The sequence below is a fragment of the Synchiropus splendidus genome, chromosome 6, assembly GCF_027744825.2.
Source record: "Synchiropus splendidus isolate RoL2022-P1 chromosome 6, RoL_Sspl_1.0, whole genome shotgun sequence".
NCBI lineage: Eukaryota > Metazoa > Chordata > Actinopteri > Syngnathiformes > Callionymidae > Synchiropus > Synchiropus splendidus.
The window spans coordinates 26753812-26778431 of record NC_071339.1 but is presented as its reverse complement, the minus strand read 5'-3'; the positions used below and the strand labels follow the sequence as shown (position 1 = coordinate 26778431).

General features: G+C 40.4%; 1 protein-coding gene across 15 annotated transcripts in view; it reads right to left on the bottom strand.

Moving 5' to 3' along the window:
• The window catches only part of LOC128760226 (receptor-type tyrosine-protein phosphatase T-like), a 204070-nt gene that overhangs the window by 63515 nt on the left and 115935 nt on the right, over positions 1 to 24620 (bottom strand). For 7 of the 15 annotated variants that reach the window (XM_053867382.1, XM_053867385.1, XM_053867383.1 and 4 more), the window contains exons 12-17: positions 23024 to 23225; positions 21182 to 21284; positions 18164 to 18440; positions 12967 to 13003; positions 11027 to 11083; positions 2165 to 2300 (exon numbers count right to left, since the gene is read on the bottom strand). In XM_053867382.1, coding sequence (XP_053723357.1) covers positions 2165 to 2300; positions 11027 to 11083; positions 12967 to 13003; positions 18164 to 18440; positions 21182 to 21284; positions 23024 to 23225 — 812 coding nt within the window. The remainder of the gene's footprint in view (positions 1 to 2164; positions 2301 to 11026; positions 11084 to 12966; positions 13004 to 18163; positions 18441 to 21181; positions 21285 to 23023; positions 23226 to 24620) is intronic. The other 8 variants (XM_053867389.1, XM_053867392.1, XM_053867395.1 and 5 more) reach the window with 2 other exon arrangements.

Here is a 24620-nt window from a genome sequence, read left to right as displayed (position 1 = left end):
GTGGCACAGCCCATTAGCTGTTATTTTTATATTCTGTCTCACAGACAAACAAAACAATCAGAACAAAAGTTTGTATTTATAATATTACATTCGTTGAAAAAAATAATGAAAAAAATGTAAAAATTCTACAAATATATATTCCAGATGTATGTATACACATTTTAAAACCCATTGTCTCCAGCTTCATCAATAGTTAAAAATATATCATGTATTTACTTTCATCATATATTTGATTAAATGTAAATGGCTATATATTAAAATAATTTGTACAAATTAATTATTATTTTGAATATGTTTTATGTTCTATTTTCTTTTAGTTTCTAATTTTCCTATTCCGTTGTCATGTGTTTGCATTATTTAGAAATGCATCATTCCACATATAGAATTGATTTCTGACAATATTTATTTATTGAAACATTTGAAATAATTATATTATCTATCTATCTATCAATCTATCTATCTATCTATATGTATATAGTTTAGTATTGTTTGTAGTTACAGCTGTTTTATACAGTGGTGATTAACAAATACAAAACTTGAATGAAATTAATTGTGAAAAAAACCCTTTTATGTGGACTGGGTCACTTGCAGTTGGAAAGGAATACCTTGAAACATTGCAAAGTGTTTTCAAGAGTTTAAGTGACATGATTTATTCATTCTCCCATCAAGCTTTTGATGAAAAGTGTTTCTTCTGGCACCGGTTGTTGGAGCCCCGGGGGCCACCTGTCTGTTTGAACACAGAATGGCCATTAAGACCATAGCCCTGCCCGGCGTTATTCACTTCAACATAATCTGCAACATGGCGTCACTAGTGCAAAGCATGTGTTTAACCGCTTTGAAAGATTAATTGGACAGTAGCGGCCACTCACTTCCAGACTTAGTTTTGTCATTGAATTATTTATAGACTCTGAAGAGGCATGAAACACTTTTGATTTGGCGAAAAAAACACACTTTCTGTCACTCTAGTGGACGGACTAAATGTGTGTGATGAAATATTCATGTGTCTATGAAATTGTCTATGATATGGTAAATCTGACTTTGTCTGGATCCATTTGTCTGACTGACTTTTAAACATGTCTTCCCTTCTAATTCATCCTTGCTGGAGCTCAGTCACTGACCTCCACTCACAGTCTCTGGGCACTCCACAAATGAAACAGAAATTCTGCACTTGAGAGACACGGCTGTGTCAAAGCATCGTCTATCATGACATTTCTGTCGTAAGGTGAACCAGCTACACAACAAGGTTGTGCGATAAAGGCACGCCCTAGAAAAAGTCTTCAAATTCTGAGGGTGACAGGTGGGACTGATAAAACTCAGTTCTTCATCATCTAAGTTGCACAGAAATTAACTTTCACCATTCCCTCAGTCCTAAATATGGAGATGGATTATTGAAAACAAAAGGGAGCAGTATCAGACAATATCAATGACTTGAATTAATATGTTTTGAGATTTAACACTGATTTCAACATTTAGAGAATATAAAATTTGCCTTTTCAATTGTTTATTTTGCATTTTTCAATAATTGTTACTATACTCGATGTTGACGGAATGTAGCTTTCGTACACCACCACATACTTGTTGAGGCAAAGGTCTGCACCATCTTCTCATAAATCTTTCAATCTGCCAGTCTTTCTCTGCGACACGGCGCTCTATGAGCTCCACTGTGACCCTGAGGTCTTGACCGATGATCTGTTTTCAGAAACTCGTCTGAGCCGCATCTCAATTGTTTCTCACTCTCCTCCAGCTCCTGTACTTATTAACCTATATCCCCAGCAGCACATTGTCCTGCTCCCACCAGTCCACCTTTTCACCTCAACTTCTTAATGAGTATTTTGTGCAAAACATGGCGAAAAAGGACAAATGTGAATGCAGAGTATCTATATTCGAAAAGAAAACAAAATATGAAGGAATGTGAGTGATTGAGAGAAGAAAGGAAAGAAAAGCAGGTGATGGAGGCAAGTTAATAGTAGTTGACCATTTTGGATACTAAATTCTCATTTTATTGCACAACAACTTGTCTATTTCAATTGTAGCTGGTAGAATGGACAACTATTTTACCCTGATTAAAGTAGGAGACATGCATGACCACACTAATCGAAAGCAAGACTTATTTACAAGGTAGCATCACACAATATCTGTTTATGACGTGTTGTGTGCCACCAACCTGCGCTTAAAGGTGAGCACCACCCCGAGGAGGATGATGATGAACATCAGTATCCCTGCGATCACGCCGGCCATCTTCACCGTGCCATCCACCTGCTTCTCTGGCTCGATGGCGTCTGAGTCCTGGGTAGATGCACCTACACATCCGAGAAAAAACACACATGCACACAATCACACGAGAACACACAAAGTCATCAATAGGTCGGCAACTCTCACAAAGAAGCATGTGCACGAGGATGGAGACAAGGAGAAGCATGCACAGAAGAGAGAGAAGTTGGACCCACCATTGGAAATATATAGAGCTCTCTTAAATCGGAGCACAGAAAGATCATGCACATACATGGAAACAACAGGTGATCTCGAAGTGAAGATGCTCTAAACACCACGTGTGAAGGGATTCGTGCAGGTAAAAGGGAACATCATGCGAAGGAATAGCAAAAAAACAGAAATGGACTCAAGTTTATGTTCAGGATGGAGATGAGTCATGAACAGTCAGCAATATCACAACAAACTTTGTGGTGTCAGTATTAAGTGTGTATTGTGTGCAGGGTTTTTACAGAATAGCCAACACTCATATTTAGTTCTTGATGAAGCACATGCCCGGGTCATCGACGGGTCTAGGTCAGACCTGCAGGTGAACATAGTACTGGATCTGATATCAGGGCTGGGCGATGATGGTGACATCTCAGCGCTATATATTCTCTATTTGTTAGAGCTAGTTAGTTAGTTAATTGAGAATATTATTGACACTTTTTAAGCTGTTTATGTAATATTACAATGGGCACAAACAGCGTCTTTTTTTGCCTTTTTCCCATACCTCGCTCTATTTCAGCATTTGGTTGGCACAGCCATTCAACCTGCTCCACCTTCACCTATTGTGATCCTTCCTCACCACATCTATCCTCTTCAGGTCCTCATTAACCTTGTGTGGTAACCTCATTAGTTTGTGTCCTTCTTCTATTGTTTCCATCGCCAACATTCTTCATCCAAAACGTGTCTCTCCTCTGCATGAGTCGAAACCCTTGTACACTTTTTGGCTCAATCTCTGCCTCTTTTTGACTCTAACCCACACATCATACTAGCTCTTACTAACTTGTGGCTATTCAATTCTCACCCCTGACAGTTGTCCCCACCCAGCCTGCATTCTCCTCTTCACCTCCCTTTTCACCCTGAATAATGTTTAAAAGACACAATTATATGCGGGGTGAGAATCCGAACTGGGACATGCTGCAACACCAGTGCGCACTGACATGTTGACATTTAGCTTTGAAGTCAAGGTGAACTCAAAACATTGCTGCCACTTTTCTCAGCGCTTTTCCATACCGTGTTATAAAAAAAAAAACACAATGACAACAACTGCCTTCAATCCCAAAAATGTCATTAAATAAAATGTTTGAATGTACCGAGTACACTCGAGGGTCAGAACATTTCCATTACACACCCGGTGTTCAAGTATTCTACCATCACTGTCTGTTAATCATAATTATTAATTCATTTCACACCTTCCGATTTCCTTCCAAATTTGCCCGTGGACAAACATGCCGGACTCATTTAAAGGTATCAATGTTTAAACAAAGGCGTGTCAAAAACGCTGCGAGCATTGTACTTTCATTTGAGGTAGTAAAATGCTAGCGAACAACCAATCTCGGAGGAGAGAGAGTGGCAGTAGAAATGCAAAGTTGGAGCTTGCATGTTGTTGTAGTTTATGGCTTACATGTATAATTGAGGATCTGGGCATTAGCAGTTTGGAGAATAATGAAGAATTCAGCACGAGGCAGGCACAATGAGAACAGGTACCACAAACAATGGCTCTCACTGGCGTTAAATATACATTTGTACCATCAAAACTAGCCTGATGAAAAAGAAGAGTCATTTTCTTAATTGATGTACTGGTTCAACACACACACACACACACACACACACACACACACACACACACACACACACACACACACACACACACACACACACACACACACACACACATATATATATATATATGCTATGTATTTTTAAAAAAGATTGTATTATTATTATTAGTAGTAGTAGTAGTATTTCAGGAAGGTATAGTAAAGTTTTATTACTGCCTATCTATTTATGAGATAAGGTATCAGGAGGGAGCGAGATTAGCATGACGCTTACATTGTTTTGATCCTTTTCTCTCACTATATTTCTCAGTCTATATATCAAAAGTCTAAACGGACACGAGGACTGATCCATATGTGCCAACCAGGAAGCCTGTTGGTGAATTTTCTATCCCATCACGTACATCATCACTTCTGGTTCACACATTCCTCTGCAGTCCAGACCCAAGTAATCACCCGCAGGTGTATCAAACCTCAATTTCTCCTGTCATCTTCACCACGCCTCACCTGACACATTACACTGTGACCCCATTTGTCCACGCCACACTCATGCTGATAGGGTTCAGCAGTTTATGATGTAACAATCGTCGACCCCATCTGGAGGCTGGTGCAGGTCCATTTCACAGAAAGATTAGACGACACAGGCGCTGCAGGAGGACTGACAGGGTTCTAACAGTGTAAAGGAGAAGCTGGTGAATGAGTGAACCCTGACCGAACCAGGAGGCTCGTGTAAACACAGCAGGGAGCCACCACTGGCAACTTATTAGCAGGTCGAGTCGGAAATGTTACATTTATTTTCTGGTCTTGACAGCAACACTGGCAGGTGGTTTGCTGACGTTTTTTAAATCTGACAACCCAAGATTAATTTGTACTTCATGACCATGTTCTTTCATGGACAGCTTGTTTTTGTCGGGGGGAAAAAAAACTTGCAATTTAAAGTAAAGCAAGTATAGAATGTTTCAGAGTTTAATTTGCAGTTTTGTTTCCCCTGTGTTAATTATGAAATACTTTTCTTATTTATTTCTTGTACTTTGTTATTTCTGTCATTTATCTGCTTGATAGTGTGACAATAATAAATACAAAGGTTAAGTCAGGATATTAAAAACATAATCTTGTCAAAAAAATGAGAAGATTGATTACTCCACAGCGAGGCACAGTTGGGATTAAAAACTCATTTTGTTTTTTGTTTTTGTTGTCAACATTTGGCTACAGAATGCATCGAAAAAAAAGTCTTAGATTATAAGTGCAAATGTTCATTTTTTATTTCTTATTTTAACCAAAAGGTCTCATTAAAATTAGCTTCTAGATGGGTGCACTGGATTTCCACATGCCCAGTTTGTTTACCTCCATATTGCATTGGTTTCTTAGGGATTATAGCAGTGGGTGTGTGTGTTCGCATGTGTGTCATGGTGTGGTGGATTTGAGGGTTTGGATTTTTGGTATTGTTTGTCAGCAGCTGCGACTTACATCCTGTGGATTAGTGTCAGCGTGGCTGAGTGTGTTTAACAGGATTACTAATCTGAACTATGCTGTGGCAGAGCTCTGTAAGTGCGTGTGTACTCCAGTCTGGATATTATTTGCACATACTGCACGAAAACATGTGTAACAGGAGCATCCACCACAGCGTGTGCATACTTTTTGGAAAAGCCTCCTTGCACTATGGCCATTAAATCTATTTTCTTCTTGCATAGGTGCACACACACAGCTACTAAATGGTTTATGAGTTAATTTAACACTTCAAGTGGAGCATTTTATGGTGCAAAAGGTGCTTTGTCGTTTTGCTTCAGTCACATATGAACAATAAATGCAAGGTTTGCTCAGTCGTGTTTCACCTTCAAAAGTAAATTTTGAGGTCATGCAGAACAAACTTGACTGTTTGAGAAAAGCCTTGAGCAATAAGGTCCATGGCTGGGTAAATCTCCAGCCTGGATTTGCATCCACCCCCTTTCTTTCCCCAGTCTTCTTCACACATATCTATGTGTGTCTTATGTATGACAACTCGAGATGAGCAATTCGTCCATTAAGTTCATCCTTTGAGTTACAAATCGGCTGACTTGGGTTCTCGTTAAAGACAAATCTAACATTGTGTTTGCTAGTGCAAGTGGACTTTTTTTATCCCAGGGTGCCACGGAGGTCACCCTCCGGCACTGCATGTTGGCATTTGGCTTTCAGTTCAATCAACTTTTATTTCCCCGTTGAATTTCACCGGATTGTCCTACAGAGAAAGTGGCACAAGGCACGAGATGGCGCTCCAGAAGACTATTTGTACAATTCTGCAAATGAAATAATGACTTATGAACCCCATTGTTTTTTAACGTCTATAAATGCCACAGGAAATGCCTAACGTGTCACCATATCACATGGAAGGGGCACCTGACCGTCAGTAATTGATGCCACAGGAGTTAAATAATGGCACATTTACTGATGAGTATGGATCAGAATGACTCACAAATGACTTACAAAATCATTCATGGCAGACGGCAAGTGTTTGACCAACGTCTTCTTTATTCAATTCACCATTAATTTTCACCCACTGTTGTCAGAAATGTTGACTAATTCAAACCATGAATAATGATAACAGATGAGGTCTCACAAGTAAAGGAAAGTGTGTGAAAAATCCAGGGGTGGCCACTGGGCTAGTGCTGGCCCTGGTAGCTGTAGTTACTAACAGTATTCCTATCTTTGACTCAAAAACCCTGAGTGACTGATTGTAGAGACAGATCATTGCTTGCTCATCGCAAAGACTGAAGTCATTTAGTAGAGTCTGTCTCTTCCTCTATTTTACTTTGTTGTCTCTGGTCTGCCACTGTTCCTGCATCCACACGTACAGCATCCAATGTGTCAGTGGGCCTCACAAAGTCTTAATGACTGGTTTGACAAAGATTTGTATTCTATATTCGTTAAATATCTCCAAACTTTTTTTTAGTCCGAAGCAATTATTATATTAAATTGCTGCCACCTGGAGTTCAGACTCAACAAGGTCATAATGCAGAGAGTCGGCGTGAATTGTTCCGCCACACGTTGGGATGCAGCTGCCGGAGGATGACAGCCACAAAAGCAGAGTCTGGCAGCAAGGTGAAGCATTGAAATGATCAAAAGAAGCTGGGAACTGCAAGAGTGAAAAATAACACTGACTACTACTAAATGTGGAGATCAAGCTGTGACACAAGTGTCAGACTCAGTGACACACAAGCCCGACAGTGCAGAATAGAATATGGAATAGAAGTTTAAAATATGTATTTTATTTATTTATTTTAATCGTCACAGTCATTTACTCCTAAATAGATAAAGCAGTGCAGATATAATTCCTCCAAGTTTGCCCCAAAGTGACACCAGTAAAAGACAAATAATGAGAAATAGTGTTTCACAGTGGAAGTCTGTCTGACCCCTTCTTTGTTGTTTGGGTTTCTCTTCCATTTCCCAAGCAAAAGGTCAAATTAAGGTCAATAACTTGCACTGTACAAGCCTACTCTACTCATGAGCTGTGAATCTGCTTTTCTATGGACCAAAACATGCATATAAACTGATTTGTTATTCAGTTTAACTAGCAAATTGCAGAGGATAATGTACACTGTAAGGTTTTAGGCAGCCAATAGACCCTCTTATCTCAAAGTAACCGCAAGACACAAAGAATGCAAAAAATGTTCCAAATATTGGCGTACCCTAATAGCAAATGTACCCCTTACAGCCCAGAAATTTGATGTGCCAGGACAGCAAGGGACAGATGAACAAAGCAACGCAGGGAAGTGCATAGCTCCACCAATCTCATGTTAACAGTCTATTTTTTCAGGACTTTTATTGAGTCCAAATTCCTGAAAACTATTCACCATTTAACGCAACTCCTGCCACTGAGGAGACTAACCAGCCAAAACAAAGGTCAGTTCTATGTTGAGTTCAAAAGTTTAATTCAGTTGCTCAGTAACCTGCTCATTAGAAAACAAACCATACATCCATACTCCTCTTAATCATTGATCACCTTCTTGGATTCATACCTCTGGCTTTTCCTTGCATCTTGACTCCATCCAACTGCTCCTCACACACATGTCCACTCTATATCAATTGGCACACTTTATTCTTTATTCTCTCATATCGGTGAAGTCTTAAAAAGGGATTTTACAAAATAATAATAATTTATAACTCTGAAACAAGTCGCAAAAACTGACCTCGACACCAGACAGCTCTAAGATTTTCATTTGAAGCATGGCGCGAATGCATTAACCATTGAGTGCAAAAACCAGAAATCCTTGAGAGCTTTTAACTGCAAGGTTGCTCATCACTTTCTTTTCTGTTTTTCTCATTCTTTGTCAGCAAAGTTGATCACGTTAGACTCAGAACTAATGCAGCAGAAATCAATACACAGCATTCAACAGAAAAATATCGAATAAAAAGTGAGGGATGAAACTAAAGTTGTACGTGTATTAAAATAATTACATCACGACTCATGAGCCTTCTTATGTTTGCAAGAAGGGAAACAGTTTGAATCAGGCAGAATTCAAATGACCTCAAACCTTTGCCTCCCATCATGTCAACAGAGCCCCAACTGATGCAGAGGATTATGGAACTCAGTACGATTGATGGGAATGTTGTTCAGAGACGGAGATTCCATTCTCATTCAAAGCTTTGTCAAAGATGTGCACGAGGACCATTGTTGCATCACTCTTACCGCAGGACGCCTCAACCGCAACCATCAGCCTCAGCCTCTGCACTAATCGTGACTTAGATTGAGGCCGATGCCTCCAACCGATGTGGGAATGAGAACGCGAGTGATCATACATACAACGTCTCACCAGCTTCATCTCTGACAGAGCCTTTTCTCTTTCCCAGTCAAAATGAGATAGGCACTATCTGTGAGGTTGGTTTTGCAAGACACAGGCAATAGGCCAAGTTAAAAGATCAAGTCAGATTGACAACGACCATGTCTAATAAAACGGTTCCTGTGCAGCAAAGCAAAATAATTTCTAGTTTTGCATGAACAAAAGGTGCAAATATAAAAGGTATATACAAGAATATATACTAGAATCGAGGTTTAAAAATGAACACCTGCAAATCTGAACACCTGCATTTTCACATAACTGTGGCCTGGACTGGGAGAGTTCCAGACCTTAACCAATATAATCATTTTAAATGGGCACGACCAACCATCTCTTTTTTTCTCAACTTTTTGTTGCTTCCATCGACATCCTCTGTGCCTCATATATGAGATTAGATTCCACCACCAGTGCCTGATGCAAGTTCGCGTTGACCTCAATTCCCATCTGCACAATACACGTTATTGTGTTTAAGTCTATTTGTTCATCCGGCAACAAGTTCGAAAGCATATGTTGTCTGATTCCCCCTGGTATCACTGTTGTTTGAGTCAACGCATTTGATTGGTGCTTTGCTGAACAGCAGTTATTCTCTCCTCCTGAATGGTGAAATTAAACCATAAAAGAAAAGTGCATCAGTGTATAATTCTCACAGCTCAGATGGACTTTTAAAAGCTGAGCTATACCGTTGAAGTCGGGATATGAACAACAGGTTATTATGAAGCTTTTGAAAGCACAGTTCATTGAGGTGAACGTTAGTAACATGTTCGGTTTGTTTTGGATTTTTTCTGACTTGCTCTTGAATAAGAAAGACATGTTAAATCTCCCATTGTCTTCTGTTCGCAAGGTGCAGACACTCCCTCTGTCAACCCGAAAGCATTCTTCATCTCTGGAGGACAACTGAGGTCTTCCCAAGTCTGAGAGACATAATCTCTCCACCATTTCCAAGGTCTGCCATGGGGGCCTCCACCAGCATGGGAGCCAACTGGGAGGCTTTTTTTTTCGAGTAATTCAAAAGCCTTACCACTTATGTTAGCATACAGAAGAACAAAATTTGGAGAGAAAGAAAGCAATTTGTCTAATTAATGCAATCTATGAAGGACAGATTCATGTTTTGAGATGCATGCATTAGCGGTGAATCGTCATACAAATTTGTTTGAAAAAAAAAATCACTTTTTTAAAAGGTTCTGACCCACAAGGTCAGACCTTCTTTAAAAGTGAAAAGCATGCTGATGTAAACCATTCAGTTTAATTAAAGACTAAAGTTTGATTTACATTTTTCAGAAAAGGTTCTAAAATGTGGATACATACTTTTAATGTCACTTTTATTACTGAATTTTGAACTGCGGAGCTTTAAACTTTAAACCGAAAACAATTTGACAATAACGCCTTCTCAGCCGATTATAACGTTGCTATGTTGTCCTCTCTTTCCAAAGCTGATGTCCCTGCTTTGCAATGTCATTAATAAGGTCCAAATCCTTATGTAAAATACCAACAAAAAAAAAAAAAAACACAAATTAAGACATACTTGAAAAACCTAAAGTTTCTGATACGGTTGGGGGAAAACATTGACATTGCAATTGTACGGAGATGTGAATATGTCACATCACATCAATGTTGGCATCAGCCCTGGAACTTTTCAGACACTCCTCATAGATTTTTTTCCCTTTCATTTCTCTGTCAATATTTTCTCATCTATCTCACAAGATAACACATTATTTTGCCGGATATAATTAGTTAATGGGACAATACAGAAAAACTGTGGATTTCCACTGTGATGAAAAAAAGCCATTCATGAGCAAAAATTCTGCGGTCATAATAAAATAAAGCCACTATTTTCATGAACTCTTTAAGTGTGTTTTTAAATCAATAAGTAGTGTGTTTCGGTGTGATGGTGAGTGTATTTGTGTGCATGCGTGTGTGTGTGCAAGACAGACAGTGGACACTCAAACACAGCCAGCAACACTCAAAGCGGAGCAAGTATGCAAACAAAAGCACTAAAATGGTGATGACAGGGCAAAAACACAAAAACCCAAATGGGTAGAAGCAAAGAAAAGTCCAAAAACAAGCAGAGGAAGAGAGGAAGGGAAACAAAATCAAAGGTAACAGGGTCTGTGTTGTGTTCATGGGGACTTGTGATGATCAAAGTAGAACATGGGGAAGAAAATATTCTGCCTAGAAAGCAATAATCACCTTCGCTTGGGATGACTAGAATGTACGGCGTTGTTATTTGTCCCCTACCTATTACCACTAAGGCCAAGGGCCGCACATCACCGCCGGAGAGCATGAGAGAGAGAGAGGTAGACAGAGAGAGGGAAAACAAACAACAACAAAAAAGGAAAAAAAGAAAGAAGAAAGTCTAAGAAAAAAAGACGTTTTTTTATTATTGTTCATTACCATCTTTAGATGTCTCAGGCTTATTATTTTATGTATCTATTATTTAAATTGCACATTATGAAGAGAAGATTGCAGATGTGATAGATAAACACTGGAATATTAAGCTGGCACTCGTGATGTGGCCTGGAATAAAGACAGTGTGGCTGCCGGAGATGTGAGGCAGCTCTCAGGTGAGGATACTGGAGAGTTAGTGAGTGGATGTGGATCTGCTGTTTAAACGCTCATCAGCCTGAACTCGGAGGGCTGGCTAAAAGAGACGAGGAAGGAGAACATGGGTGAGAAAATAAATGGAATGATGGTTGAAAGAAAACTAAGTGAAGTTTGTGGATTGACAAACAGGCCTGGGTATCGTGCCGCAAGAAGAGTACCTGGTTTACTGAGATGTACAATGCACACAACCATGCACATCAACCCTCAAGCTATTCCCAAATAACTCAGTTTGAGGTCACTGACATCATGTCACCGTTACATCATCTAACACATGGGGGTCAAACCTGTCCTCAAAGGGCCCCAGTGGGTGCAGGTATTGTTTCCAACCAATGAAGAGGACATTTCACCACTGTACATGAGCTTGCAATGTTCGAATAAAAACCTTGCACTGACTGCAACCACTTTTGTGGATACATTTGACACTGCTTATCTACCAGAATCTACCAAAGTTGGGCAAGTAAGAAATAGACAACAAACAGGTCAATCGCTGCTTGGCTATGCTCAAGGTGCTGGTAGGTAACTAGAGCCTTGGATCCTTCAAGAGTGCTGTTAAAGCAGTAGTCATCTACCATGGCTTCTCTACAACAATACTCAGCTGCTGCCAGTCACGTTAAGCCTCTCTATGCTCACCTTTCACCTCACAAACCTCATGAAACACCTCAGAGACAGAGAGGTGGCTCACATTGAGTGTCATGGCTGCTTTTAATAAAGTTTTTCTGCCTTCAGAATAATCAACTTCCCATCCACTCTGCAAATAAATTTAAGGCCCACAACAGTCTACTGTAAGGGATCTTAAAGTAACAAAAGACTCTTGTCACAGCACAATGCCCATGTGCGAATACAGGGTTATAACTCTGGGTAAATATGGTCAATGCAGCCTCAAAGTTAAAACATGTCTTTTCCCAAACATGAAAACAGAATGCAGACCTCCACCAGGAGCCTCGCACACACAAACACCAGGCTGAAGATGAAAAAAGAAAGAGCAGTGCAGAAATGAGCGATAAAGAGCTTGATAGACAATGACCACAGAAGTGTAAAACAAATACTATGCGCAGAAGGGAAAGACATATAGTGGGATGACAAATCAATAGCAAGCCGAAAAAAGCTTTTAAAACATGTTGCCTTGCACACAGAGCAGCAAATAAAGATGGGAGACGAGGGGAGAAAGCAAAAACAAAAATGGGGTGGAATGAGTTCTAATGCTTCTGCCTCCATCCGCCGGATCTAATAAAGGCAGTAAAACGCTGGATAATGTCCCTGATGTTTCACTGGACACACTGATGAGATAGAAAAGAGCGAAGTGGTGGAAAAAAGTGCAGTCAAAGAGAGATAGAGCGAGAAGTGGGGATGAGATGGCACCATGCAGTTAGGATGTTGGGTGGCTTGGTCCGGATTGGAGCTTCTGATCTCCTTCTCGATCATGTGTTATGATCAAAGTGTTTGCCAATTCTCATTATGCACAAACTGTTCTAGAAAACGGAATGTATCACCTTCACTCTACAGTTTGTAAGCATCAATGCTCATACCTTTGTTCGCAAGGCGGACACAGTTGATTTTGGTCTCCTGTGGAAGAAAAAAAGAAAGAAAGTTTAGACAATTACAACACAACACAGTGCCTGTAAAAACATCCATCACCCATAATGTACTACACCATCAAAAACGGTTGTGTTTAAGGCGTTAATAAGCAGATCTAAAGGACTCTTGCCACCAAGTTGGATGTGAACGTCAAACTATTCAGAACAAAGTTTTACAAATTCTAAAATTCTTCATATTAAACTCCAGTGACATTTTGGGTTGTTGCAGGCCATTTTTGTCCTCGCAGGCGATTGATAAATGGCGTCCTGTGAAATAAAGGCTGATGTGAGGCGTAGAAGGAATTCAATACTTCACACAATGCCATTGCCACGGGGCACGTCACATCAGACACACAGAAAGTGGAGTTTGAAAATATGCATGAAACTAAATTTGATGAGCGGATTGCTTTTTTTTAGAACTTCTTGACTAACATCTCAAATGTTTTAAGCCAGCAAAAAAGGCTCTAGACACCACTTTACATTAGCATGTACCTTTGGTTCGCTACACAGCAAACATTTTGTGCTCTTCTCTTCTGTTCTATGTGATATGTCACATGATCATATTGTGTATATGATCCATCTTTTAATCATAATATTATGCTTCTCTGCAGATTTCTCTTCCATAGATAATGAAACGTGAAAGTTGAGATAGAAGAATTGTGCGAATTGCCAGAGAGACTAATGGAGTCATTGATCTGAGTACATCTGAGTCTTTTGAGACATTTCTTGTTTGTTTTTTCTCTCTTTCTTCATTGTCTGATAATTCCATTATTTATATGTGGCTCTTTCTGGCCTTTTTTTTTTTTATCCCTGCAGCATTAAAAATGTTATTAAGTATCTACTATAATTTGATGTATTGATATCAAGTGTGAAATATATAAATAATCAAATAAACTGGATAGTCGAGTTTGATTCATGTGGTTTAATTTTGACCTGAATTTGCAGGAGTGATAATCAAATAATTACATTCCACAACTGTAGGGGGCTCACAGGAGCAGGAAAAGCAGCAGTGGGAAACTTTGGAGAGCAGAAAATTCAATTTCGGTAGTAAAAAAAGCTTTCAAGCATATCTTACATTTGCTTAGTCTATCAAATATATTTAATGAGTTTCTCGCCACGAGTGTCAATATCCATCCCTAAAGTGAGCTCACTTCCCAACAAGAGACTAGTGTTTTGGAGAAATTGGCCCGATCGAGTCCATTTACTGTCCATTTAGAGTAGGCAGCTCCACTGGATTCATGGGCTCCAGGTAAAGAGCACCGGCTTGTTCATGCTCTTGCTAATGGGCTGAACCTCGGGAGGCTACTAGAAGCAAAGTTAATAAATGTGAGGCCAATTTATTGCCTTGCTTCCACCCGGAGGAGAGTTGTTTATGGCGGAGACACTGAAGAGTGTGTGTGCGTGCGTGAGTGTGCGCTTGTGTAGTAGTCAACTTTGTGGATCCTGACAAGAATACTAATCGTATACGGGAGAGTGCAGCTGCTGTGTGGGTGAGCGCCCTCTCCCTCTGTATGCCTCTAAAGCGTCATCGCTCGCTACTCTTTTCTTCACTCCATCAAACAGTTGGTTTGCTGAGGGTTTTTGACAGGCAGCTCAGTTAGAGAGTCCTCCTCACGCTCTTTCACTCTCGCCGTTTAGAAATGTGCGCCACACTGCCTGCTAAAACCACTTACTACAGCAAGTCAACAACGGTCTAATCATACATAACAATGCATATATTTCAGCCTTTTAACATTGTTTCAAGTGAAGGAAGTTGATATATTTTCTGTTAAAGGGTTGAATCGTGCTGATGTGTTGTTCAAACTTTTCTTTTTTTTTTGATGCGGACAAATGAGTGCGTGCCTACTTGGTGAAATTTGAGTCGTCCAACATCAGAAATCAATAAGTCTGTTGTCATGTATTTCCACTTCATGTCACCCTCACACAGTGGTTAAGTTGTAAATCATTAGGTGCCAAAGTTCATATGATAATGCGGGGATGACGACACAGTACCCGATAGCTATAGAGAAAATGGTGCTGAAAACATGCAAGTGGCCACCTGCCATGCTGTGGGACTCACAAGCCACAGTTTCACATAATATCCATGGTATAAATGTTATGGTAATAATTGGTATGATGCATTACATTACAGTGTGCACGCTTAAATAGATCCGTTGGTAGAGTCTCATTCTGAATATCCAAAGAAGTGGAAACTGGACCATCACACGGGATCACTTTTTATCGTCAGTTTCATTTTGACATCTGAGTGGATGAATTACCACCACTGACGGACTGCATCTTCTAATGTCTATGAGGACAGATGGTTTTTTCCCTTGATAGGCACAGACGCAATGTTTTTTAACAAGAGTCGCCATGTGTTCTGAATGCTGGAGCCAGTACAGCAACATGGCTAATAAATATATTTTTATGGTCAATCTTACGCATTTTTAGTCCGGTGCGGTGCCAAAAAGTGATGTCCATATAAATGAAAAAGGACAAATAAAATCAAAATAGCATTACAAGTCATAATGTGCTGCAACAAAAAGTGATCCAGTGTCATGTTTCACTTGTGATTCATGATATTTGTATCAAATGTCTGGCCATCATTCCCACTCCTCTCCATCATCACCAGACCACTGTATGTCCAGTAATAGCATTGTGCTCCTGTGAGCCGTCATCACTTTTTGCCTTCATTCCTCAACGCATCTGTCACCAACCGTAACTGCTCTATTCTCACTTCCATACCTAACTAGATTTAGCTCCTCCATAACTCTTTCCATCAAGGTGGCAACAAATGACAATAAGAAACTCTTCAAAAAGAAAAGAAGCGGGAAAATAGTCATCAAAGTTATTCCTGTTCAGTCATACAGTACATTACAGACGTTCTAGGTCGGCTAAGTGCCTCATGATTGACATCAGCAGGTAAAATCTTCTTGTCTTCCTCCCAAATACACACTCTGAAGCGCTCCATGTGAGACCGAAAGATCAGTGTAGTACCCAGGCCAACCCGCAAAGCTTTTTACTTGTCAAAAAAAGGTGTCTGGTTGTATTATTCACATCGTGGGAGGCCATGTCTTTTTTGTTTCTTTCTTCTCGACGTCACATTTTCTTTTTTGTTTTATGCCATTGCTCCCCTCAAACCTCCTCCTCCTCGCTCCTTTGTCTTCATACTAAGACGGTCCAACTTCTCATCTCTGCTGACATTTCAGTGCCATTTTTGTTTTCTTTCTTTTTCCAAACCTGATGAATGAGTCCCAGGTTCCTGTCATTTTTTGTCTTGGAAGACAATGGAAAATCCTTAACTGAGTCTTTTAAAGGGTTCCAAATGATTCCAATGCAGCTATTCTCTTGTTGAAAAAGCTGATGAGTTAGTCTCGACTTCCCTTTTCCAAGCGGCTTCAGTGTTGTTACCCTGCATGATTTTGCATTCTGAGACTTCATGAGTCCATCTCGTTTACATGACTCAACGGGAATGTTGACATTTTCATGATTGAGTTGGTTCCCATCAGTACATATTAAATCTGATCAGGACCGTGGGACAACATTTGCAAGAGACCAAACACACCGTTGATCCCATCTCGTAAGAGGATTGTGAAGGATGTTTGGAACACTGCACTTCTGTTTAATAATCTCCAAAGTTTATTGGGATCACTGAACTTCATTTTCACCCTTCACACTCTGATTATTCTTTTATCTCTCCTTTATGCCAGTCTTCTCTTTTGTTCACTCTTTTCTTTTTTTTCCCAAATCCCTGATCTCTCAGGCTCTTAATTCTCTTACTAACAGCCCGGGGCACATTGTTCTATTCTGCTTGTGTTGAACGTGGGTGGCTCTTAAGTCTGTGTGTGTCTGTGCGTGTGTGTATGTGTATGTGCGTGACTTCACACAACATCGAGGGAGACATCAAGATTGCCACTGGTGAGCCATTTAAACGAGTGGCGCGCTGACTAATTGGCATCATGATGGGAGACGAGAGACTGGCATCAGACAGATGTCACCCCAGAGGTGGAGCGAGGGAGGGAGGAGAAGAAGAAGTAGTAAAATGAAGAGCGGTGGGAAGATTAAAGGAACAAGAAAGAGGTCAGGGTTGGATACGATGGCGCAGGAAAACAATTTAGCTGGTGTTAGACTGTAAACAGGTGTTATTTGTACATAGGCAGTTGTGAGGGGGAACCTGAAACCTTCTGAGATGAGCCAAAAACTAGGGCATGGAATGACAAATGAACAAAAAGAAGCACTCTTTTCTTCTATTATAACACATTTTTAAGTTGAAAATGACAAATAGAAAAAAAACCCAAAAGGTGGAGAACTGAGAATTCATTTGATAGATCAAACAAAGAGCAATCCAGAGCAAGAGTGAGTGAGGAGTTTTTCTTCGTTGGACTGTGGGAGGAAACCAGTGTTCCCGGAGAACACACAAGCAAGCGTCGGACGCATGCACAAACTCAAACGCTGGGGCTACACTAGTGGACCAGAATTCCAAAACGCTAAACAAAGATTGTTGCCTGAAAAGAACAAATAAAACTAAAAACATACAACTTGTTTCTGAGCAGAAGGCCAAAAAGCCAGACATTCAAACAACATTCATCAGCTGGATATCATTGGATTTTATGAATTCATGTTGTTACTTTCTGCCCGGATGACTTCTGGAATCATCTTGGCCACAGTGGGTGCTTTTTCAATTTGCGGCACAAACCTAACCATCGGCAAACCCCATGATGCTTTACTCCATGACCCAAACAAACCTATGACTGATTGGATTGACTACAATCCAATTAAACAAAGAGGTAAGCCCTCTTCCAAAAATAAAAAAATAAAAAAAATCAAACGCAGCGACTCATCACGGCTTGTTCAATCATGCATCTACGTTCCTGTGGACGCCTTTGTCAAGCGACTGCATTGTGGGAAATCTGCCTTCTGGAGTAGGATACTGCATCACAGCGCCAGTCAGTTCAGGTCGGCTTCACTTGCCAAGTCGAGTAACTGTGGTGGAAAATTAAAATAACACTCATTGAGAGTAATGTGAAAATATAAATGGCGGGTCAGTATTTTGAGAAACTGAGAGAGGGAATGGAGAATCGGTGGGGCCAGTTCTGCGGATAATTTGTACTGTGTCTAAAGAAAAGAAGCAGAGAACTCTGAAATCATCCAGGAAAACACCTGTACTCACCCCATTGGACCTGCTAATGGCCTGGAAGTAGATGCTATAGCTCTTGGCCGGAGACAGGGGAGGATTCCAGAAGCCTCCGTAGCTTTTATTGTCTCCGACTGTGAACGGTTGAACGATCGTCAGGCTGTTTGGCGGCAGCTCGGCAGCCATGTAGTAGGACGAGTCCAGTATGGAGGCGTTTCGGAAGCTAAAGGGCGCAGCAAAGCACTCTGGAGCCTCCGAGGCAGCACGGCGAGTCTTGGACTTGCGGTGCTCCTTCACGACAAGCTGGTAGTAGCTGGTGAGGAAAAGAAAGAAAGATAATATGAGGTTGATTTGACTTTTTGTGTTTGTTTTCACATTCAGGCATTTACTATTTAAAAGAAGATGAAAGGCGATATTCATTCTTTTGCCCGATGAACACCAGAAACACCAGCACTCGAGCTGTGGTGTCAATATAATGAGGCAAGGCGAGGAGCTCAGTCATCGGGGGGGAGACTCACATATTCCAACAGATTAAGAGAAAAGGTGAGGCGGTTGTGGAGTGATTTTAAAGAAGCCACTTAGATGCCTTCCTGGTGAGGTGTACCAGGCACTTCCATCAGAGAAGAAGTCATAGGGCAGACCCATTGCTTCAGTTTGAAAAAACTAAAATGAGCCACGGTCTCGGTTGCAGGAAGTCCCGACCACCACTCAGCAATGGAAAATGGATTGATGGTTTCATAATAATTTAATTTAAAAAAATAGTTTGTATACTACAAGTAGGCACAGCTTCTTCCTCGTGTGCTTCATCTAGCAGTTTCTCATTCAGCAGTGATGGTTACCAAAGAAGGCCAGAGTTATTGACAGCTATATTTTAAAGTGCGTGTGCGCGCATGTGTGCGTGTGCAGTGTGTGTGTTTATTCCAGTCTGAGAGGCTTCATGAATGGCTGAGGGCTCCTTTAGTGCTCAGGACAAACACAGCGGCTCTCTGCAATTACCTCCGTCCTCCACGCCAAGAACTTACTTCACAATTATACGCAATTAGGGAAATGTATGTTTGTGTGAAGGGGGCTCGTGGCCAATTATCCCCAGCTCCCGTTTGGCAGCTTTCATAAAAGATAATTGCTGATGACCAAAGATGAGTCTTTCGCTCACTTTAACCCTCACCTTCCTCACCACTCGTGGTTTTTGGTGCTGTTTTGGTCTTTATGCTCTAATATTCATTTCAGGATAACGGCTCTCTGCAGCTACATCTGTTCTGATGGGTGTTTAGAGGAGGATAACTGCAGAACCTAAACATAATGGTATTGTCTTAATAACGTGTGGCAAACAATAATGCACACTGATCTGCCATAACATTATGACCACCCACTTTTTTTTTTTAGATTAGATCAGATTAGATGGCACCTGACGTACAGCGACTGGAGGGGAAAAAAGTCGATCTTTTGGCCATGATGTTTAACCTGGTGGTGAAGCCCCAGTCTTTTGTTTCAATATGAGTCATGCGACCTCCTCATGATCCAACGTTATAATTAAAAAAGATCAAACTCTAAGAATGGTATGAAAAAAGACGGCATATGAGGTTTGATCACATATTCAACAGGGCTGTATGACAAATATAGATGTAAATTGCGAGCAAAAAAGTCTATTACTCGACTAATGGGCAAAAGCGTTTAACTACTGAAATACATAATTCATTAATTCCCGACTTAATATTGAACTTTTTGGAACAGTGAAAGAATCTTTTTTCTTGTGCTTAAATTGCTTTTGTCATTATATTACAGACTGAGCTTTTACCATTAAGAAAAACCTTCATTACCACTGTAAGGCTTCACGCTTGATAGCTAATAGCTGAAATTATTACAAGTAAAAATAAATATGGGGCATTCATTTGACTGCTGCAAAATAAATAAGTGCTGAGACTCTCTGCTGCCATTGCCACCTAATTTCCTGTACAACACAACAGTGAACGGATATGTGATCTAAACATGCTAGCGTCATAAAGCACTTCCATATACTACAACACTTTGAGGGGTCTTGTATTTCCTTGTTAAACACAAACCCGCATCTTTACTGGATTATTTCGTGATCGTTTATTTGCAGGAGATTAACGATGAGGTGAGACGAGAGATTTGCTGATATTAAAATAACACAACTAAACGCTCAACAAATCCATTTCCATAGGTCCACACTCAAGTGATGTGGGGATGAATTTCCCTCAAGGCAACTGAAAAGCAATGTTCTCCTTTCTTACAATTAAATGGAGCCCAAGTGTTCACTGTATAATATTTATTGAAAAGATTGTGAAGGAAAAGATGAAATTTAATGGAACAAAACAAGGAGGCAGAAATAATATTAAATCGTTGTTCCACATGTGCCTCAGATGTCATGTGTAAAACCTGTCTAGTCGTGTTAATAGATTTTGCAGCGTACTTTAATCAGATGGACTCAATGGGGGATGTCATGAACTCATCATGATAACCCACTAGTTCTCTGACCGCAGAATCTTACAACCAAATTCCCTATGTGGTGTGAGCATGACCTTAATTCCTGATCGTCTTCATCCCTGCAGCTTCAAACCTCATATGCAATGCTAACTACAAACCTTTCTCTCTACAGTCATCAGTGACAAGTCCCACATCGCTCTAGACTGCTGTACCCACCAAAACTAGCAGTTCTGTTTGCGCAGGTTGAGCAGGTCTGCAGTGTCTAAAAAGCTAGTGGGCATTACACAGTTAAACTGTCAATGTGTCCATAGGCAAATTTATGAAGTTCCATTTACCAAGTTCCCCTTCATACAGATTGAACTTATGCATGAGCGACTTTAATGGCTTAATAAAAGGACCCAGAGGAAAGAAGGAAGAATGGGAGAAGAAAGAGTCAGGGAAGAAAGGCAGCATTGGCTAGAAGATGGATGAAACACATGCTTAAAAATCAAGACGCGGAAATACAAAGGAAAGACATGACTAAATAAATTATCCACAAGAAAAAAGAAGGTATGGTTGAGAGGTGGTGGATAAGAGATGGGCAGCGACAGTGAGGACATGACATCTGACCTGATTGGAGCCCCTCTTGACAGCGCCGGCTTCAACAGGATTGTGATGGTGGTTTCCGTCTCATTCAACGGAGCCTCTGACTCGTACTCTGGCATCATGGGAGCTGAGGACAAGTGACATCATTGGATTTTAAAATATTTAAAAATTGAATTAAAGAGTATCAGTCACACTAAAAATGGGTACATAAACACGCTCAGACATGAGTGGCATCATCATTCTAAAAACTACATCACAGCACCAACAAAGATGAATGTTTACTCTCTGCTAATTTCTAATTTCACATCTGTCACATTCAAGGCCATTAGAGGCCAATCCAAACAGTCACAGTTCACGTCTGTCCTCGCCGTGGCATTTAAACGCAACTCATTCATTCTCACTTCTTCAGTCCATCTGCTGCCTTTAATTTCCATCTCTTTCTTTCTCTTGAATGACATAACGAAGATTGGGAACGGCGTGACATTTGGAGGAACGACGTCTCTGTTATGTGTTAGAGGTGGCATTTCTCCACCTCTTAGCATCACGCTGAAAAGTTTGGAGAGGATGATGGAGGAACGCAGGCTCGGCCAGAAAGGTCAGGAGGGAGTGTTGACAAAGAACAACAACACTGATAAAAAAACTGATGACACATTGGTCTTTTGGGGTTCAAGTAACACTAATCAGAATGTGTTATTCATGCAGCGATGTGAGATTTGCTTCAATCAGTATTGATGTAACTTTGGAAAAAAATAACTTGGTTTTATATTTATAATTTAATTTTATATATATATATATATATATATATATATATATATATATATATATATATATATATATATATATATATATATATATATATATATATATATATATATATATATATATGTATTGCCATGGTCAGTGGGGGATCCCACCAACTAGGAAAGTGCTTGCAATAAAGTGCTGTCAATAAAAACAAAAAAATAAAATACAATAAAAAATAAATAACAAAGTCTGATCAGGAATTCAATAGTTCGATGGCTGAAGGGAAGAAGCTGCTCCTGTGACGGGACGTTCTGGTCTGGATTGACTGTAGCCTCCTGCCAGAGGGAAGAGGAACAAACAGTCCATGTCCAGGTTGAGAAGGGTCAGCTCTGATCCAACCTGCACGTCTCTGGGTCCTGGAGACATACAAGTCCTGAAGAGGTGGCAGGCTGCAACCGACCACCTTCTCAGCAGAACGCACGACGCGCTGCAGGCTCTTGTCCTTGGAGGTGGCACCGTTGTACCAGACGTTGATAGAGGAGGGGAGGATGGACTGAATGATGGCTGTGTAGAACTCCACCAGCTGATGGTTAGCTCCCATTTGAGGTCCTCAGTGATGGTGGTTCCCAGGAAGAATATATATATATATATATATATATATATATATATATATATATATATATATATATATATATATATATATATATTTTTTTTTTTTTTTTTTTTTTTTTTTTTTGTGGTTCAGGCTGAACCACAACAACCATTGTTTCCAAACAACTTGCAGATTGAAGACTATGGCCATAAAATGTCACATAATTGCCTGTCATATCCTCTAAGATCTGCTTTAGTCCAAATGCCACCAACAAATAACAGTTTTGCATGTAAATAAATGAATCATATACAGCGGCTGTTTGTAGTCTACACAAAAGGGGGCATTGTGTCGGTTTGACATTTCCAACAGACCACGACAGGTAAACAAAGAATGACCAAAGAAATGAAGCAGTCAAAGGGGAATGAAAGCGATGGCTGCGACAGAAGGACACATCTATAAACTGACGGATTGGAGTGTCAGATGTGCTTATCTGTCTCCCTGTGGCTCTTCTTTATAGCAGACAGTCTCACCTGCAAACTTGGTGGCGATGCGTGTTGTCACCGGTGGGCCGCAGCCTTTGCTGGTGGAGGCCTTCAGAGTAAAGAAGTAGGTGGTCCCGGGATAGAGGCCCACGAACATGTGCTGGGTCTCGTTTCTCAGCTTGGACACTTTGCCCCTCTGGTTGGTCAAGTCAGCGCTGGGATCCAGTGAGCTGAGGGCCTTGTATGTGATCTGGAGAGGAGAAATAAAAAAAAAATGTGTGTATTAGTAGCGCCGTTTTCTTCATGGGGATTTGACTGATTAAAACTTCAGCTGTATACAGATTAGAGAGTAAGCTCAAATACCCGAAAAACTATTATTATTTCTATTGTTATTTCTTCAATCTATTTTCTGGATGATTTGTGTGGGTTAAATGATGATGGTGATGATGATTTATTATGTTTCAAGAGAGAAACTAATTTTCTAGGTTTTGGGCTCATATTTAACCAAGACTCGAGAGTTGGTTCGGTCACCACCATCTCTGTGTTATTTTACAAGCATCCCTCTCAATCGGATCCAATACTCGATTTTTAAGTTTTAGTGAAGCAGAAGTATGCATTGGCATTGGCGGCAACGTCCTCTTCTGCATCCCTGACTAGACTCCACTGATCGCAGACACACTCTCACAGGCAGCGCTAATGCTACAACCCACTATCAGTTAGCGACCACCAAGTTTTGATTCGCTCAAAGTATTACAGAAATCTTCAAACATGCAAACGAAATACAAAAACGAGATAGAGAATCGCGAAAAAAAATTTCATCACACTGGACACAGGACTGACAGATTGTATAATTATTTTGAGAATAGAATAGAACTATGACTATGACTATTGTTTATTCACATTATTTCTAATATTTATTCCTTAGCATCTAGGAAATGTGTCCAGATGGTGCCATAGTTAAAGTAGGCTGTTAAGAGCTTTGAAATACAAGCAAAAACTAAATGCCGGGGCCCACATGCAGGTCCAAGAGACCGAGTTCCAGATCCCAACACAAGATCAGAAATAAGAGACATCATTAATTGGCCAGGGACACCCTGATCAGGTCCTGATCAGTGCACTGCCAGAGGGTAATTGATGACTTGACAGTCATCAATTACAGGGCACTGCACCGAGTTGCCGTGTAAATGTACGTCGAAATACATGACATGGAAGAGCTGAACATTAAAAACCACATGCCAGAACAAGAATTTAAAAAAATTACACAGCTCCAGTGTAACGTTGTTGGACTCCAGAATATCATTATTGATTTTAACTGCCCGCTAAATGTTATGAAAATCAATCTCAGAGTGCAAAACTGCAGCAGCTGTGTTACAAGAGGTCTCAGCTTCTCCACATGAACTCCCCTTTCATCAGAAAAGACCACGGACATCGAACCAAGGACAAAAAAGGAGTCCAAAGAACTTAAATGCTGTCAAAAGAATGGTGCGTTCCATTGGTGGCGAGTTTCCACAAAACTCCCGATGAGGAACAGTGCAGGCTGTCATTCTGAATGACAGCTGCTATCAAGGACTATCGACTGGTGGTTGAGAACATCATGGTCGCTCAAGCCAGACACATTTGTGCATTCACCATGTGAGCTCATGTC